Source organism: Colletotrichum costaricense (assembly GCF_030867565.1).
Source record: "Colletotrichum costaricense strain IMI 309622 chromosome Unknown Scaffold_9.1, whole genome shotgun sequence".
NCBI classification, from domain to species: domain Eukaryota; kingdom Fungi; phylum Ascomycota; class Sordariomycetes; order Glomerellales; family Glomerellaceae; genus Colletotrichum; species Colletotrichum costaricense.
The window spans coordinates 113,567-131,622 of NW_026848238.1; the positions used below are offsets into that span (position 1 = coordinate 113,567).

Genomic DNA, 18,056 nt, shown 5'->3' on the forward strand with positions numbered 1-18,056 from the left:
TGTGTGGCTGCCCGCTGCCTCTTGCCAGAACTTCAACTGCTCCTGCTCCGAATGGACCGTCACAGACGTCTACAAGTGGATTCTAGTGGACCCGTTGAGCCACGGCAGGGTGGGTCTACCGACTACACAGTACTCCGGACCTCAGTCGAGGGAGGTAGCTACATACCTGCATCATAGCCCAATTCGGTAAGGCCTTCACTCAAGTTTGTACGTATCTGTACTCCGTATCACTGCTTTAAGCGGAACTCGACTCCCATCATCAAAGAGGAATACCGTAAAAACTCGAGCACTTCAAACTTGCGTTAGCCCGTGCACTCTTCACGTTAAGCCTCTCTCAGTACCAAAAACTCGCTGATCTCCGCCACGTTTTCAGATCTTGACTCTGAACAGAGGCACGTATTGGCCAGAAGGTAAGTAAGACAGCGGGAGCACGGGCTAACGCAAGTTTGAAGTGCTCGAGTTTTTACGGTAGAGGTTACGAATCTTGGCTACGGTAGGCAAGTGTCAAGTGCTCTCTCTTTTCGGTTTTGGAAATTCAATCATGATCTGGTGCGTTAGGACGAACTACAACATTGGAATGTCTGTGTTAATTGCTACATATGCGCTTGCGATGGTAAATACCTACGACTGAGGAAATGCACTCACCTGCCTTTCGTGCTCCCTTAATTCAGTACCTACCTACCTAAGGTACGGAGCGGAGTACGGGCTGCGTAAGTAAGGTGAGGGGTGAGACAGGTACCTAAGGTAGTTACCCAAGGCGTGGTATCGCATCGGTACAGACGGCGGGGGATAGAAGAGGAGGAGCTTGGGCCACTAAGCAGTAGCGGTACTCCACCCCACTCAGCTGCTAGTTCGTCCAATGCGGAGCCTCTGGCCCGGACGTCACTGGGTGCCTACCACCTTGGGCATGGGACAGGTCTCCACATTACGTCACCATCCGGCAGCTGGAGCTCTGGCAACCTCGATGGCCTGGGCTGCGTGCGATCTGATGGCCATGCAAACGCGAGCAATGAGGACCTTACCGTGGACCAGCTGTGTGCCTTGGTTTTCCACGTCCAGTTCCAGTTCTGGACCCGAGCCATACATCAACTTGAGGCAATCGGATAAGGTAGGCACTTTGCGGATTTAATTGGTTCTCTTGAACGACACCAAAAGAGGCCTTCAAGACACTCGGCCGGACTCTTGTTTTGCTTCAACAATCATCAACAACAACTTCCCACAGGCATTGATACCACCAATTCTCAGAGAGGATACGACTGTTTGCTGGCTTCATTCCGACCTTGATTCCTTCCGTTCATACATCTAGACTACAACTTGAAACTGCCCAAAACCATATCAACCTCGCCATCCTCGCACACAAGGTAGCTCCTGAAAGCAAACGCAAAAGCTCCCTCACGATGCTTCGCTCTTCGCGTCAACTCGCGCGGATTGCTCCACGCAAAGTCGCAGCTCCCTCGGCAATCCCGTCAACATCCTTCTCGACGAGGTCTCCGTCGAATGCTCTTCACACCCCCAGGCGACCTGCTTCGGCCCTCCAAGCTCGTTTGATTCCCTTGTCCCTCCAAGCGCGATACACAAATTCGCCCTACGACAAGATCGATAAGAAGGCCGAGGCCGAGATTGCAAAGAAGAAGCTCGAGTCTAATCCCGAGGCGGTTTCGACCGAGTCGTCTAGGATTCACCTCTTTGAGCCGGAACCTGCAAAAACACAAAAGGAAGAGGATCTCACGGGAGGACTCAAGAAGGAGTTGGTAAGTCTGCACCAGCCTGCTCCGCCCCAGATATCATACGGTACACACCAATTGACACATTACCGATAGAACATTGTCAAGGATACCTTCAATCTTAGCGAAGTGCCAAGGGAGCCCTACTTGCTCGGTCTTGCAGGCACTCTGCCCTACCTTGCTACATCCCTGAGCACAGTCTACCTGAGCTGGGACCTGAACCTCGAATGGCCCTCTACGTCGACATTTGCAAACCATATTTACATGAATCATGATTCAGCGCAATACTGGCTGAGCCTCCTCGAGCCCATTCAGCTCGGATACGGCGCCATCATCATCTCCTTCCTTGGAGCAGTCCATTGGGTGAGCAGCATCCGCGCGTCAACTGTAACGGAATGACCGGGCTAACGCGACTGCAGGGCATGGAATACGCCGAAAAGACGCCTCATCCCACCCGAACAAAGTTCCGCTACGGCATGGGTGTCGTCGCGCCTATGATTGCCTGGCCGTCCCTCCTCATGCCCGTCGAATATGCCCTCACCTCGCAATTCGCCGCCTTCACCTTCCTCTACCTTGCCGACACCCGAGCTAAGAACAAGGGCTGGACCCCGCAATGGTACGGAATCTACCGCTTCGTCCTGACTGCCATTGTTGGAGTCTCCATCTTTGTCAGCTTGGTTGGTCGCACCAAGATTGGCAACGCACAACCCCATATTGGCGAAGGCCTAGCTGAGAGCATGCACCTTGGCAAGACCGATACCACCAAGGACTGGGCTAAGCTCGAGGAGGAGGAGAGAAAGAAGCAGAAAAAGGAGAAGGAAGAGGCTGAGAAGAAGAAGAAGGAAGAAGAGAAGAAGCAAAAGGAGGAGGAGAAGAAGAATGCCAAGAAGGGCGACTCCAAGAGCAAGAGCAAGAAGGATGACAAGAAGGACACCGGTGCCAACAAGAAGGACGACTCCGAGGAGGAGGAAAATGAGAAGGTGGAGGAGAAGGAGGAGGATAAGCAAGATGAGGACGACAAGCAGGATGAAGACAACAAGCAGGATGACGAGAAGGAAGAAAAGTCTGAGGACAAGGACGGGTCTGAGGATGACTCCAAGGATGGGGATAAGGACGATTCCAAGGATGAGGGCAAGAAGAAGGAGAAGAAGGAGTAAAGGCGTTGTCGGATTGATTCCCACAGCAGTCTGGAGTTCTCCCGATTACTTTTTCCTAATCTGTGCTGTAGTTGTATTTGCGTGGCGGAAGAACATTGCGAGCCAGGTTAAATGGGCAAGGCGTTTGGGGCATTTCATGTACACCGTTGAAGCGAGCACTATATTCAAGCAAGCTATCGATTACCAAAGGGATGGACTATCTACATTATTCATTGCTACTTTATCATGATGTGAGGTGTATCATAGCCCCAACGTCCTCTCGCGGTTGTGATGCTATAAAATCCCGTATAACTTCATCACGCACCGACTTCAATTCACATTGCCAACCGCTGTGACAACTCTGGTTCTCGTCCCCCACGAAGGAAACTCATCTGTGCTAGACCCCTTCAAGGCCGAAATTACCCATCGTCTAGTATCCCAAAGGCTACATAAACCTGAGCGGGTCTCGAGCCCTAACATCGCAGGCTGTCGGCCTCCCCAAGCAGAACTAGAAGCTGTAGGCGAGGCCGAGCGAGCTGCACACACGTACCCACGCATGCCCAAGCCTCGCAAGCTTCCATCCGTCTTTTCGTTTTTCTTCTTTTTTTTTTTAGCATATGTTCTGTCATCATGGGAAATTTGAAGCGCGGCTGAATACTCCTCCTTCGGGTCCGAAACGGCGACAAGACCTCCTAGTGGCAGAAGCGTGTCTGAGCACACTGCCGGATATTCCCCCTTTTAAAATATTCAGATCCGTGATGAGAAGGATATGTCTAGGGGGGTAGATAGCCAGTATGTCTGAAGAATACGAATATACTCACTCACAAGTCCGACGAGGATTGCCAGGAGATGGCCGCAAGAGAAAAAAAGACAAAAGCCCGAAGCAAATTCAGGAAACCACTCCGCCCATCCCGGACGGCACCGGCAGTCCCGTAAGCCCCATTTATTCTCCCGACTGGCCCCTCCCAAGTCCGTCCACGATCCCGTCCGATCCGCACGATCGATGGTCGAGAGGCCTTCTAATCGTTGACGTTTTCTCAGAAGTTGCATGAACTCTCCCGGCCGAACTACCCGAATCAACCCGTAGAAACCAGATTGAAGAAAAAAGACCGCGGCCTTCTTGTTTCCCCCCTCCCCCTGGGCACCACCTGCCGTCTTGTCATTTGCATCCTACATCCCGCAATGACCTCACTGCTTTTACGGGCCTCGACCCCGCCAGACCGTTTTGCGGCGCACCGCGGTCCGTATTCCAATATGCGCGAGCCGTGTCGCAAGTATGTCCAGGTACACGATTTTTGTCCCCACGGAAGAGTTTCTGGCGTTTCAATCATATTCAGGGCAGGCGGCAGACGGCCTCGGCATCGACAGCAGGACAATACAGCACAGCACGGTTCACCCATTTCCCCTGTCGCGAGTTAAGGCAAGCCAAAAAAGCCCGGCAAGAACGCATAATCCAAGGCGGAGGGGGTCCGAGGGGGGATAACAGCATTACCCGGTGTCCTTCGGCCATCCGTTTTCGCAGCCATTGATTCTTTTGCTTTGATACCGTTTACGATCCCTCGGGTAATCCCAAGATCTGCAGGGTGTGACTTGAAATCCGAGAATTCCTACACGGTAGAATAAGGTATGAGAAAAGCGCCAACCAACACGAGACTGATTGGTTTTACGACGGACTCTTCCTTGATCAGCATCCGCATCAGCACCAAGCAGCACCGCCTCACCATCACGAGACGCAGCTTAGAAGGACTCTCAAACTGTGATACACCGCCCCGGGCTTACCATACTATCCAATCCGAAATAGACAGGCATGGCAAATATCTACATACTCCCGCGGAAAGCGTAGTCACCTCGCTGCACGATACGATTCAGCAACCCTTGAAGATCATCGCCAGTGACGTGGTGGGGGTTGGCTACCTTAGCAAAGGTGAACGTCACCCACGTCAGGGTCAGTCAGGCACGGAAGTCTTCTGCAAGCAGTTTGAGTCCAGCGGCCAGGCGACCAGCCACATGGCAAACTCCCAGAAAGAGCCTTTTCCCTCCCCCTCTAAACGAGGTGCCTTGATTTTAAAGTGATTTGCGTTAGGGTGGGGGGGGGGGGGGGGACCCGACCCGGGGCGACGTAACTTCGTCGTAGGGCTCATTCTAGCTTTTTACCTTTTGTCTTTTTGATCCTTTCTCTGTATGTGTGTAATCACCAACAACCCACGGCCCAATGGCCCCCTTGACTCCTGAGAAACCGTTTAAACTCTCCCAGGATTCCGGGTTCTTTGCATCCCGCTGCATTCGACTGACACGGCTCCAGTTGCTCTGTCACCGTCACTGGGCCGGGCAAGGCAACTTGCAAGGTAAGGATTCTCGCAGGCATCTATGTAAGTCCCTCCGCCACGAATCAGTTTGGTGTTGAAATCTTTTTTCCTCGCTGATGTCATTGCCCGCCACGCTACGCCACGCCACGCCGCGAAGCCTCTTTTTTCCTTTCCCAGGGTTCCCGCGCGGATGGAGCTGCCAAAGAGTTTAACCCCCCTGGAAACGTCGCTTCCGAAGCGGACACGATGTTGTCACTGGCTCCTGTTGCCCCTCTCGCCGCCGCTCCAAGCAAAGCAGAACTACTTTACGGAGTACCCTTTTGCTAGTCAATGGGCACAGCATTTGTGCGTACAAAAGTGAGTAAAGTAGTGCATCTGTGGTGTAATAGTGACAGTATGCGCGGGGTTGGTCCCTCCCGAGCAGGAAACCCAAACAGCCGGCAAGGATAACTCGAAGAAGACGGAGAAGACGAAGAAGAAGAAGAAGAGGATGAACCCCCGCCCCCCCCCCCCCCTTCTGCCCCTCCATCGAACCTTGACGTCATCGCCACGACGCCGGACCACGCGCCGCGTCTCAGTTGATGAACGACATGGAAAACCTCTTGTCACGATTTCCACGATACCATGACTCCATCCCGTGGCGAAACCTGTCTGTTATGCTCACCGTCTTTGTGCCTTGTGGAACAACCACCCCATGAATCCAACTCTCACTCTCCGTCGGTTTGGCTGATCTGATGATTCCGTTTTCCCACAGTTCGGTCTGCTTGACATCCACACAAACATCAAGTTCGACGGTTCGGTGCGGTGTGCATGCGGTATCGGAACCTTTATGGGGGGTGAGTGTGTTCTGTCACCATGTGGTTCAACCGTATTGCATCGGACCCCAAAAGACGAGGGGCATGAACACCATCCACACCTCCATACGCAGTAACTAACGCAGAAACTAAAACGTTGATTGACTCCATCACCAAAACTTGCGACGACTCGCGCATTTCAACTCGTCGCAACCTCATTCGCCCCCAACCCGGAGCTTCTCCGCCGATGCAAGATAGCACTGTCATGACGGAAGGCAAAAAATTTGCCATCTTTGTCAAAAGAATGCCTTTTTTTCTTTCTTCTTTTGCATATGTTTCGCCGCCGCGACCCGGTCCTCTGTACCTTTAAGCCTTTTTGGTCAATGATGTGCGCTACAAGCCTGCAACTTGCAACAGATGGACCCGTGAGCGGAGCCGCCCACGCTTCTTCTTTCGTGTTTCCTCGGCCGTATGTAGATCTCTTGGTGAGAAAGCTGCGGAGACGTTTCCCCCGAAGTAATGTACGATCGCCGTTCGCCGCAGCCAACACACGCGAAAAATACCCCGAGGGCGATACCTATCTTCACACCTCGCCAAGTACCGCAAAATCCCTTTGTATACTACATCCCGCCGTTTGAAAACGTGTACGGTAGAATCGACTGTAGTGTGTCGCCGCCGCGCCGTCGGCGGGTATCGTGCATAAAACATAACATCACCAATGATGTTTCTGTTTGTCTGGGTGAAGTGTGCATCAAACATCCAAACCTTCAGGAATGCCCATATTGGTCCGGCGTCGGTACCTACCAGAGAGCGAACCGGTCACATGGCCTTTGCCGGCCGGCAAGGCGCCCGTCATGCGGCATGCCACAACTGGACAAAGGATGCCCGCCGTTGGCCGGCACTCGAACCCAATCACTCACTCTTCACGGCAATCGTCTATAGAGCACTGAATAGATATATGCGTTGCAACTTGCGGCAAGGCTCTGGGTCCTCGTGACTGCTGCCTCATGGCTCTGGAAACCAACCCTGATCCCCGCCTCTTCACCGAGGATTGGTTGAACGAGATCGCAGCTGGTGACTTAACCCCCATCCCCGCGATAAGCCGCAAATCGAGATCTTCCATCCTCTTGACACTTTTTTGACATGTGGCTCTCTGCCCGGCGGCCATCTCCTTGTGGCGGGCCTCACCGACCGTTTTCCGTGCGTCTGGCGCGGCCCGTAACTTCAAAAGAAAGGAGCCGACACTTTTGCCGGTATACCTACTTGAAGCGCCCGGTTTACGAAAGTGTGGATGCGTGTGTCTATACGGCATGCGCGACGATCAGAGTTCTTCTGTGAGAGATTCTAGGTTTTCTGCAGCGTGCCAAGCGATACTCCGGGTACAAGACGAGATACAGTTGCAGTTGGTCAATCAAGTCCTTCCTCGAAACGCCGTGCCTTGCTCCGGTGAGCCGGTCCCAAGAAACGCCAAAGTATTGCCGTTGCCGGACTTGGTCCGAGGATGAGGATGTGCATTGAGTGCGGGAAAACATTCTTCTTCTTCTTCGACTCTTGGTGCAAAATGTGGCCTCAATAGGCTTTCCCCATGCGGTTGGATGGCATGCGCGACGCTGCCATGACCGCTACGAGGACTCGAGCTGAGTCGAAGAAGGCCAGTAGATCCCGCGAGAACTGATTCAGGCCGTTTCATACGGGATGGTCGCAATGTGCGTGAATGAGTCGGTGCTCTTTCGGCTATGCCCGAGTCGGTCGGTGTACGTATCTCCATTGTCGCGTGGAATTCGGTGACTTGAGACGACATGCTGTACACTACGGATACGGTGTGTGCGTGTTTGGTTTGAACCGTAAAGATTCATGTTGGGACTAATCCTGCACACTTGGGCTTAGGCATCTAGGTAATCCTGTCTTCGGATACGGTACCTAGAACTCTGAGATGGCCAACGGAAAACTGTAACGGAGGGTGTATGGATGGCCGGCCGGACGGTCAGCGGTCTGGAGTCCTCAGTCCTGTCGTACGTAGTCTTCCGTGCCATCTTCTGTAGCATCTACCCTAAGGAATGTTTATTCGGGCAGACGCGGAGCAGGCGGTGAAAAGGCGCCGAAGCACACCGAAGCACACACACACACACACACCCCTCCACCACGGCCCTGCGGATTATCCTTCTCCATGTTCGCTGCGCGCTTCCATCCTCCCATGGCCTCGGCGCCCCCTCTCTGTCGACGCGGGGTACCCAGCGATCGCCCGGCCGCAAAGGACCCTGATGCACCGAATCCGCTGTAACCCGACTTACTTACGTTCCGTGGGTAGCTTTGGGACGCACAACGTGCCTTTGGGGATCGCATCTGGTAAGCACCAGCCACAGACGAGGTTCCATACATGACATGACCGGGCCGATGCCTGTGCCGCCATTTGGAGCAGATACAAGAGGGAAAACTCACGTCTTTGCTGGTGGAAAAGTCGGGGTGTTGCTGACGGAAGCAATCGTGGCACAGCTCGAGCATCAGCAACCACCCTTGGTGAGCAGCCCAACCAACAACCCAAGAGAAGGGGCCATGTCGTGCGTCTTTGGTCCCTCCATCTGGGCTCCGCACTGGCGGGAGATGCGGCTACGGGATGGGTGGGTGGGAAGCGGGTGACTGGCCGGAAAGTCACGAGGCTCTGGTTCGCCGGACCGTTGACGAGTCCAGGTGAGCACGCCGTGATATTCTCGCCATGTCCGCCGCCCGTGACCGGTTTGGGCAGGAGGACACTGCGAAGTCGTGGTGGGATGCCATGCCAAACGGTCCGGCGGCTACACATACTCTTGTCCTTAAGAGTGTGAGGGGGGAGGAGGGGTTGATGGTCTTGCTCAAAGGTTACATCCCCAACATCTGGCATCTGACAGACCACCCACTTGAGCTCGATGCCTAGTATTTCGGTGATGAGTCGTCATATGGGGGTTCATGGCACTTTTGGGATCCAGAGAGGCCAAAGGAGGTCACCGAGGCCAGCGCGGGAAACGCGTGGATGAAAGGCCAGAACGGCAAGGATGACTGCGATGCCACTACTCAGTTGCGTGCTCTTGTATTCTTGTTGTACCACGTTCCGCGCCCAACGCGAAGACGAGATGCTAAAGTCTAAATCGTCTCCTCAACGCAGCCCATTTGTCGGGCCTGCGATGGGGTTACACGCGAGTGACAGGTACGAGATGCAGCATGCGTGTGTCTTCTACAGAAACAAAAGTAAGCCCGACTCATCCATCCTCGTTGGGGGCCTAGTAGCCAGGCAGACGATCCAATGGAGGGGCTCCGAATGCAAACCTAGACACCTGGGATGGACTTTGGGCCATATTCCATGACCAAAGCATGGCGATTGGGTGCGTTTTCGCGAATTGGCTAGCAGCGCGGGATAATTCGCACCATGGACATTTAGTGTTGGGTACGAAACTAGAACAATGAACATTAGGGTACGGAACAACGGGGTCGAGAGCGCCATCCGTCTCGGGTTCCAAGTACCGCAACATGACATGGTCTGGCTTCCTTTATTTGAAATAGATGGCGAGATGCAGATGACTGGACTCTAGACTCAGGAGACCTTCGTGCGACTGGTGGATATTGCAAGTGTTGGCTGACTGCCCGAATAGGCATCCCATGTTTTTTTCCCCCTCCTTCTATTTTGTTATCGCGCCTCTTCCCGCTGGCGTGGTCAACGGCGGGCATATGAGACGAGATTGTGCTTTGATACCCAGGCGGTCCATCCATACTGCGGCAGCTATTTTGATAATGGCTGTTTTGATGAAATGAGGGGACGTCTGGGGTTGAAAGAGGGGAGGAGTGTTGGCGCGACGAGCAGCCAAAAACGGCTCAAGAAGAGCACGGATGGTGGCCTCACAGACGGATTCCGCTGTCAGGTCCTTCAGTCTCGAGCAAGTCTGTCCAGAAGCAGATTTTGGGTACGGGGCATGGGGCGATGCATCAGTCTGGCGTGATGATATTCTGGGGGTTAAATGAGTTGATCGCTGGCGATGAACCGATAAAATTGCACGTCGCATACCGATGCGCGTATGCCCCCAGATGCCCCAGATGGCGAGATGACAATCGGCAGCTCGTTCTTTTTTTGATATCCAGATTCAAGGATGACACTGACGGGTGCCCAGTTAAAAAGGCTGTGGACAGTGTAACCGTGGTTCAGCATCCGAGGTCCCCATTGCATTCAGCAATATCCGGACGGGCCTTCAGGGCAGAACGGGTAGCGTCCGTATTTGATTGCAGGGTTGGTCCTTTGGCACAGCCTTCCAAGATCCAGGAGGAGGAAACGATAGAGGCCACAGACCAAGGGGCAGAGGGGCCAAGCCAAGAGAAGGATGTGCCGTCCATCCATCACCGTATCAGTCCCTTTGACGGAGCCTTGTCACCGTCGTCGACGCTGCCCTGTCTCGAGATTCGGACCCTTTTATCAAGGTTGTCGGTCTAATGCTTCAGAGTGCGAGATGGACACGCAAGCAGGACGAGCATAGGAGCCCCAGCGTGTTTGTACAATGTCTGGCTATACCAGTACTTCGTGAGGTTCTCTAGCGGACGAGCTGATGGCGATGTCGTGTCGAGTGTTTCTTCGTGTCAGTCTCGCGCGTCTCATCCATCTTTGATATGACGTGTTTGTCGGCCAGGTTCCGCCATAGGATTCAAGAGGCGATACACATGCTTGGCTGGCGCACATCATTTTCCGAGTCAGGTATTCGAGGCTCAACAACGCTGCGGGTGTGGTACCAATGTACTCTGGCACTTGTAGGTATCTGCAAAGGGACAAGAGCCAAGATCCGAAGCTTGACATGATCTGCAGCGGCCCTTTGGTATCTTGACTCTTGACACACCAGGGGCCTCGGGAATACTTACGAGGCAGACGATCAACAAAGGCGACGACGGACGGAAATACTCTTTACGGGTAGAGGCGTCGATTAGCTAAATAAAAAAACAATAACCTGCGAGGTTCGAGCGTGCGTTTGGTTGAAAAGTAAAGACCTTATTCTCGACGAAACAGACAGCGGGAGCCAGTGACTGGAGAAATGCAGCAGGTTGGCGTGTCATTGGCGGGCTGAAGACGGAGATAATCTGGCAGGCGAGACAAATGCACAAAGTTGGAGCCTTTGGACGAGAAACTTGAAGGAGAGACGCTCACCTCACTCGGTGAGATGAAAGACGGTGTAGATGGCGTAGACGGTAGATTGGGACGGTGGGCGACAGACTGACGGTCGGTGTGTCAGTGTCAAAAGTGGAAGGAACCCCCCATCTTTTGGATGGAGACATTGGTGGAACCGAGGTGCCCTGGTGGTGCAGCCCTGCAAATCAGGGGACCGCAAGTGCAAAACAAGAAGAAGGTAAAGGCAGGTACGTCGGTACGTATCCGTCGCTCCATGTCTTGTACCTAGAGTAAGGGCTGCCTTCCATCCTCAGCGAGTTCTCACTCCTCGCGGCAGGTCACCTTCCATTCGCCGTCAGCCGGTCTCGTAAAGCAAAGTACCTGCGTACTCCGTACCTATCATCCGTATCTCGTCCAGTCCTGAACGCCGTATCCGAATTTAGGTAGTTACGAACCGTCTTGCCTCGGTCATGGTCACCCGTGCCTGGCCTCAAAGTCCGTTTCGCTTCGTTATCTCAACGGAAGACGGCCGACCCGAGAAATCCACGCCTGGTCCGCCCGAGGCGCCGTGTCTTCCTTTTCCCCATCTTGTTTCTCAAAAATCCCCTCAGCAGAAAAGACAAGAGATGGGATCGTGTTGAAGGGCCTGGTTAGTCTTCTGCCTTTTCTGCCTGCCATGGCCGAAGCGACGCCGCGACCTGCCTTCTAGGGTGCCTGACTCCCGCCTGAGGAGGTAACCTGCAGCCCGCAATGTGCCAGTGCCCTCCCCCGGAGCCCTGTCTTGCCTGGTGGCCATGCACCCCAAGGTTTCCCCTCCGTGTAAGAGGTGAGAGGGTCGACATGTACATCTGCAGATCATGGCAGTGTAAAGGTACTTTGGCCTTCAGCCACGGACGGCCGCCCTGGTGCTGACAGGAACGGACGTATTCCGTTCTCGGCGTGTACGGATACTTGCCCAGGGCTTACAGTGAACTGTTATCCGCGTCATTACTCGCCGCCGGTCCCAGGTTTTGAGTGCTGTATCATCGCTGCAATCCTCGGCCGTGTCATGGACTCATTCATGGCTCAATGATTGAATACCAAGTACGTAGTCCGGCAATCGACTCCCATCAGGATGTGCTTGTCGCTGTTATTCTGTCATTTTATCTTCGCCTCTCGTCAGCTCGATCCAATACCGCCCGGTCGTGCTGCGGTCCTATTTTATGACAGCCGCCAGATAAGGCACGGATAAGAAGGCCGGGAATGACACAAGATTACAGATAATCTGCCTTTTCGCCATCATCATCCATGATACTACTACCTTACGCAGTACCTTGGTATATCTTGCTCTACGGATACCCGCCCTTTGCCTTGTCCTTTATTCTTCCGTTTCAAACGGATCCCCGGGGCCCTCGGCAGAAAGAAGAAACACCAAAGTGCAGGGAGTGATGGGATTAGCCAGACATTCGATCGATACAGATATACCAATCTCAGATCTATAGGTAAAATCACGACCTGCACCGACTTAGCGCTGTCTTTCGTGTATTCTCTCGGCAATATGCCTCAGCTGCCCAATGTCTCCAGATGTATCTGTATCTCACGCACGGCCAACGCCATACACGGATATTCCAAAGTGTTCAGCTGCCGGGCAAATAAACACCGTAGTACCTACGGACAGTGTAGACTTTCAAACCCTCTCCCCCAATCGCATCGTCGTGGTCCACGATCCAGGCCATCTAGGCCGCCCAGGCCATCCAGAAGCAGGCTGCACATTTTGAGGTTGCAAATACCCCGAGAGTCCAGACCTCTCCGATGGTCCATCTAAGCTCCTATGGTAGCCTTCATTCCGGACACCGACACGTCGGCAGTCCAGATTACCCCAAGCCATCTCACGGAGCAAAGCTTGCAACGGGCTAGAGTTACAGCCACGTCGCCGACTTGGACGGAGCGAAGGAGTCCAGCAATAAGGTAGTTGAATCATCACGACCGAAGCCGGTGGTATCATGAAAGTACCTACGCTTCCACTTCCGGAACCCCCCGCACCAACACCATCAACATCGGGCACCACCAGTCTGATTCCTCCGACTCTGACTCTTTTCTTCTGACGGGAATCTTCAAGTCCAACAAGTCCTTCACCCACAAAACTCAGACCCGACACTTCGCGGCCTGCTGAGCCGAAACAAGGCCGCATCAGCAGTCTCAATACTCGGTATCGGCCTCGCCATCAGCACCAATGCCATCGTCTCGGCATCAGCAAACCACCGCAGTGTGGCACTCGTGCATCAAGTGGACCAATACTCTGCACTCCGTACACCGTACCCAATCCAATATCAGGCTCACGCACCTCACCTCACCTCAGACTCTCTCAGTCAGCCTGCCCTCCGACTATTGACTATTGAATGCGACCCCCCTGCCTCCGCCATTCCGACTTGCTGGGCAGAAGGAACGAGATTTGAGACAAGAGTCACCGAGAAGACGCGTCTTCAGCTGAGAGGTGAAGCCAGCCGACCACGTAGGACCTACCTACCAGTGCCAACACACAGCAGCTGGCACTGAAGCTGCACAGTCCCTTTGGTCCTGACCTGGGCAGCTGGGCTGAACTCGACCCGATGTGTGTCCAGCTCCCCCGGACTTTCGCGTTAGGCTCTCTCTGGCCTCTACCTTGCTTCCATTTCGGTGAGGTGTGGGTGAGTTACTTACTTCCATTTGTTAGGTGCGTGTACCCATTAAAACGGACTTGGAAGTCATCAACGAAAGGCCATCGCACCGTTTCGCTCTCCGTTTTCCGTTCCCCCCCCCCCCTTGCGCCCTCGCCTGTTCTCTCCACCCCTGCCCGCGGTTGCCCTACCTTACCTTACTCGGTCTCCACTGGGAAGGGGGTCGCCCACTTCCTTCCCACTCTGCACAGACCGGGAAGTCCACCCCTGCCCCCTCCTTCCCTCCTTCTCACAAGTTCACACATGTCACTCCGTCTCCTTCCCCCTTCCTTCCCACACCCACACACAGCGGGTTCGGTACCTACGGTGCTCCTTCCCGCCACGCGAGGCCAACCTGAAATAATACGGGGAAAGGACCGCACCCTCGCACTTGCTGCCTTGCAGCCCACAATCCCATAATCCATAATAACCCAGCCTTCACCCGCATCCATCGTGACGGCCTCCTCCCGATTCTCTTTCTATTCTATTCCGCGACTCTGACATCCCGCCATACCGCAGTGACCGAACTTTCAAAGGGCCTCGACGATCTCACAATAAGCCTCCTCCTCCGCCGCCTCATACAAGTCTACACACATACGCCTCTACTCACTACCGCTCCTCCGATCCGCCCTCTACTCGATCCAACCCACACCGTCTAGTGCTGTCTCGCCCTGCCTTATTCTCATCGGCAACCGAACAAAGGAAAGCGAACATTTCCTACTCTGCCAGTAAATTCTTTTACTGGACCCTTGGATATCCGAACGCCCGCCCGCCTGGATTCTTTGTCGCTTTCGTCGATATTTCCAGCACACCCTCCCGTCATTCCGAATTCCAGAGTCCAGACTTCCCTGCTCTCTGCCACCCCGTCCCAGCTATAACTCAAGGGTCCCTGTCTTGGAGGCTTAAATAACTCCAGCTGCGATCACCCCGGCTTTTTCAAAACACCATCAGCCAAGCAACTCATCTACGCGAAAACCAGCATCACGCGTCATTTATCTCACGTCTACACAAAACACAACCATAAAGGACCCGCGCATTCCATCCCATCTTGCATTCCTACCCGCCTTCCAGTCCACAACTAGCCGCCACTAGCAGACACATACAAAATGTCACCAGCACAAGACCAATATTACTATGTTGTTCCCAACGCCAGCGCCATGGATCCCAACGCTAGAGAATTTGACCTCGCTTCACAAGGCTGGATCCAGGCCACCATCATCGAAGATGACGATCTCATGTTTGGCGGCAAGTCTTTGAGCACCTGGTATGAGGAGGAGAGGAGACGTCTGAGCAACGGTTCCTCGGACGAGGAGGAGCACCGCGGTCGCCAACGGGTAAGCCACAATGCCTCTTAAAGCCTGCTCGCGACCGCCACTGACTTTTTCAAGGTCCGCAAACACCACTCTTCTCACAAGCATCATCACCACTCCTCGAAGCAGCACTCTGCCAGCTCCGACAAGAAGCACTAAGCGCGCCCTCTTTCAGCTCTCCATCTTCTTTGATATAGATCGCCATCACCGCGATACCCTTTGCGAGCGCTTGAATTTCATACCCCTTTCACGTCGACTCTGTTTATCCAGCATGGATACCTGTGTCGACTTTCTCGCCTCCCTTCCTCACCTCGATACCCTCCTCTGTGTGGCATTGGGTACACTGGCGTTTGTTTTTATCAGCGTTGCATGTTCCGCTGGGTCACTAGAACGGCTTTATGTCCAAAGAGAGGACAGCAACCCGCATGGAAATCACGGGAGCCAAAGCAGAAATCCGCATTTCTACGGCACCGCCTTTCGTTTTAATTGTTATTGCATTGATCGCAACGGCCTGCGATAGCGTCATGGTTCGCATCTAGATGGTTTTGGGGCATTATCACCAGAGACTCTTTGACTCAAACGTCGAGAGCTGACTTGTTATTTTGCATGAGTGGATAAATGTCAACTAGGGGGATTTGTGCAGCGGAGGCATCATACACGTACTGTACCCCGTTGCGGGACGGCGTGGCTACAGGTTAGCAAGATAAGACTGTTGCGAGGCAACGAAGGCGAGCAGTGGAGCTTCATCTTGGGCTGAGTAGCGGTGAGAGCTGCGCCTCGGCTCAGAGCATGGGACCCGCGAGAATGAATACAAATCAGTTAAAGTATATCTTTGTGCCTATTTCATGATGCAGTGAGTGATTATTATTGGGGGAAAATGTCTGCAATGCGTCTGAGTCCTTGACGGTCATGACGGCCAACAATGCACAGCAGTGCTGCCCCCCCACGCTCAACAGTTGAGGCACATGCATAGTCATAGTCGAATCCAACAGACGGGTTCCGTCAGTGGTGTTCCTCTGCAGGTCCAGCGCCGGAACAGAGAATTGAGCCTATCTTACCTTGGTCAAGCTGCAGCTGCCTCGCCCGCAGTGCAAGTCCAGGCTTGTGTCCCGGACTCCAGGAGCCCAGAGACGGCAAAGTCTGGAGAGCAGCGTTGCATGCACACACATGCATGCGCGCTACGGATAACTAGTGTCCTTCTGTCTGCCGCGATTTCTTCTTCTGCGCGGGATGAAGGCCCTGGTCGTGCGCGGGTTACTGCCCGTGGTTTCGGGTACGGCCGGCGGCTGGTGCCGGGGGGGCATACTGGGGGCGCGCGCATGGAGAGCGCCAGAGCGCCAGTGGCAGATGGGGGTCAGAGCCTGACTCGGGGACGTCTGGGTGGGTGTGTTCTTGACTCTTGTCGTTCCGTTTTCTCTTCCATTTCTTTGTGTGTTTGAATCTTTTTGAGGTGTCCGGCATCGGCGATGTCGGCATTGAAAAAGTTTTATGAGATTGAGAGATGGTGTGAGGGATGGATTGGGCAATGCCGAATGCCGTGACTCGATGTCGGCGAGTGGCTGCCACCAGAGACTTGAGTACGGACAGTCGTCTCGATGGACTCGTTGGCGAGTGACTTAGTTTGCCAAAGCTGTTGGCCCTTTTAACATCAACGTCGTGGTCTACTTACGTAGTGGTTTGTGGTGTATGGCTCTCATAGCCGCGATGTTGTCGTCTTGGTACGAGTTTACGCCTCGATACTTGAGTGATGTGCGCTGTGCTCAAGTGCTACATCGAATGGATAGACCTGGCCCCAAGATGTCATTGTTTCTTGCAGTGTCTGGCATTTTCGTCTTCCTACTGAGGCAGATTTGATCTTGACTGATCACGTAACATAACTTTAAAAGTTGTCTTCGAGTCGAGCCTCAAGGGTTCTCCCCACTACTACCTTAAGCTTAACTTCATACGTCAATCAAGCGTTCGTGTAAAGTGACCAAGTCCCCGCACACCAAAGATGTGGTCACAGGCCGTGAAGACTACAAGTTACCTCCGGTCATAAAGTTCAAAATTATTCTCTCATGCTAACTCCACGCTCGCCAGACAGTACTACAACAGGACGCATCACAGACTTGCACCACTGCCTAACCCTTGGTATCTCGAGGAAATGCTGCCCTCATTATTCTCACGGCTGCTGTTGCATTGGCTCGCGCGATAACTGCGTAGACCAACATGGGCCGGAAGCGAACTATTTGAGGCCCATGTTCTGACCTCTACAGCACCAAACTCATCCAATGCGCGAACTTGACGACGGCAAGCCGGGATGGAACAAGACACTTAAATTGCAAATCCCTCAGCTTCTGATTGCATGCCAAAATGCTTCAGGAGGCATGATATATAAGTTTGATGGACTAGGTGCATATGGACGGACAACATTGGCTAGCAGCCCAAAAAGCATGGGCGAGAGATCACTTGAAGATCACTTGGCAACTTTATATGACACAAAGTCATGTCCAGAGGTGCGGTTTGTTTTACTGACCTGGTGTTGTTCCAAGACTATGAGCTATCATCTCGACCTCGTAGCATGCGTTTCGCTGTTATCAAGAGTCTTGCCGGTTTCACCGTCGCAGCAATACGTGGACTTATGTACGGCATATCGGCATACACCACATCCAAATACTGGCATCATCAATGCTCCAATATGCCGTGTCCTTGCTGAAATCCATCAGAACGTGGCAGATGCTCCGTTGGAATCATGGACTATTTTCAGCCACGGAGCAGTACTCTGGCAACTCCAACGTGAAGACAAGACAACCAGTACTGCTCATCGTCAACATGGCTTTTCTGGTCATGCCGCTCGGCGCGGCGCGAAATGGGTGTTCCAGCTTCCAGGGTAGTGTTATCCCAAAGGAACAGAAATCTGGTTCAAATCGCAAATTTAGAGAAATCTTTGATCTTGTTCACGGATGGAGTATAGTATCCATGAAGCAGAGAGCATCGACATGTTCTGGGGATGTGA

At 53.4% G+C, this 18,056-nt stretch overlaps 6 protein-coding genes across 6 annotated transcripts; 3 read left to right on the forward strand and 3 right to left on the reverse strand.

Moving 5' to 3' along the window:
- Positions 1 to 1,397: 1,397 nt before the first annotated feature.
- On the forward strand, positions 1,398 to 2,881 carry CCOS01_08851 (uncharacterized protein; the record flags this gene model as incomplete). Its single annotated transcript, XM_060457011.1, has 3 exons — positions 1,398 to 1,751; positions 1,821 to 2,087; positions 2,144 to 2,881. The coding sequence occupies 3 exons, from the start codon at positions 1,398 to 1,400 to the stop codon at positions 2,879 to 2,881; spliced, it is 1,359 nt and encodes a 452-aa protein (XP_060311711.1).
- A 5,246-nt stretch (positions 2,882 to 8,127) lies between these two features.
- CCOS01_08852 (uncharacterized protein) lies at positions 8,128 to 8,241 on the forward strand (the record flags this gene model as incomplete). Its single annotated transcript, XM_060457012.1, has 1 exon — positions 8,128 to 8,241. The coding sequence occupies one exon, from the start codon at positions 8,128 to 8,130 to the stop codon at positions 8,239 to 8,241; it is 114 nt and encodes a 37-aa protein (XP_060311712.1).
- A 1,369-nt stretch (positions 8,242 to 9,610) lies between these two features.
- On the reverse strand, positions 9,611 to 10,152 carry CCOS01_08853 (uncharacterized protein; the record flags this gene model as incomplete). Its single annotated transcript, XM_060457013.1, has 2 exons — positions 9,611 to 9,919; positions 9,985 to 10,152. The coding sequence occupies 2 exons, from the start codon at positions 10,150 to 10,152 to the stop codon at positions 9,611 to 9,613; spliced, it is 477 nt and encodes a 158-aa protein (XP_060311713.1).
- Positions 10,153 to 10,485: 333 nt separating this feature from the next.
- Positions 10,486 to 10,770, reverse strand: CCOS01_08854 (uncharacterized protein; the record flags this gene model as incomplete). The annotated part of the gene is made up of 1 exon (XM_060457014.1): positions 10,486 to 10,770. One exon carries the CDS (start codon positions 10,768 to 10,770, stop codon positions 10,486 to 10,488), a length of 285 nt encoding a protein of 94 aa, XP_060311714.1.
- Positions 10,771 to 14,857: 4,087 nt separating this feature from the next.
- Positions 14,858 to 15,220, forward strand: CCOS01_08855 (uncharacterized protein; the record flags this gene model as incomplete). The annotated part of the gene is made up of 2 exons (XM_060457015.1): positions 14,858 to 15,085; positions 15,140 to 15,220. 2 exons carry the CDS (start codon positions 14,858 to 14,860, stop codon positions 15,218 to 15,220), a joined length of 309 nt encoding a protein of 102 aa, XP_060311715.1.
- Positions 15,221 to 16,315: 1,095 nt separating this feature from the next.
- Positions 16,316 to 16,537, reverse strand: CCOS01_08856 (uncharacterized protein; the record flags this gene model as incomplete). Its single annotated transcript, XM_060457016.1, has 1 exon — positions 16,316 to 16,537. One exon carries the CDS (start codon positions 16,535 to 16,537, stop codon positions 16,316 to 16,318), a length of 222 nt encoding a protein of 73 aa, XP_060311716.1.
- Positions 16,538 to 18,056: the final 1,519 nt, after the last annotated feature.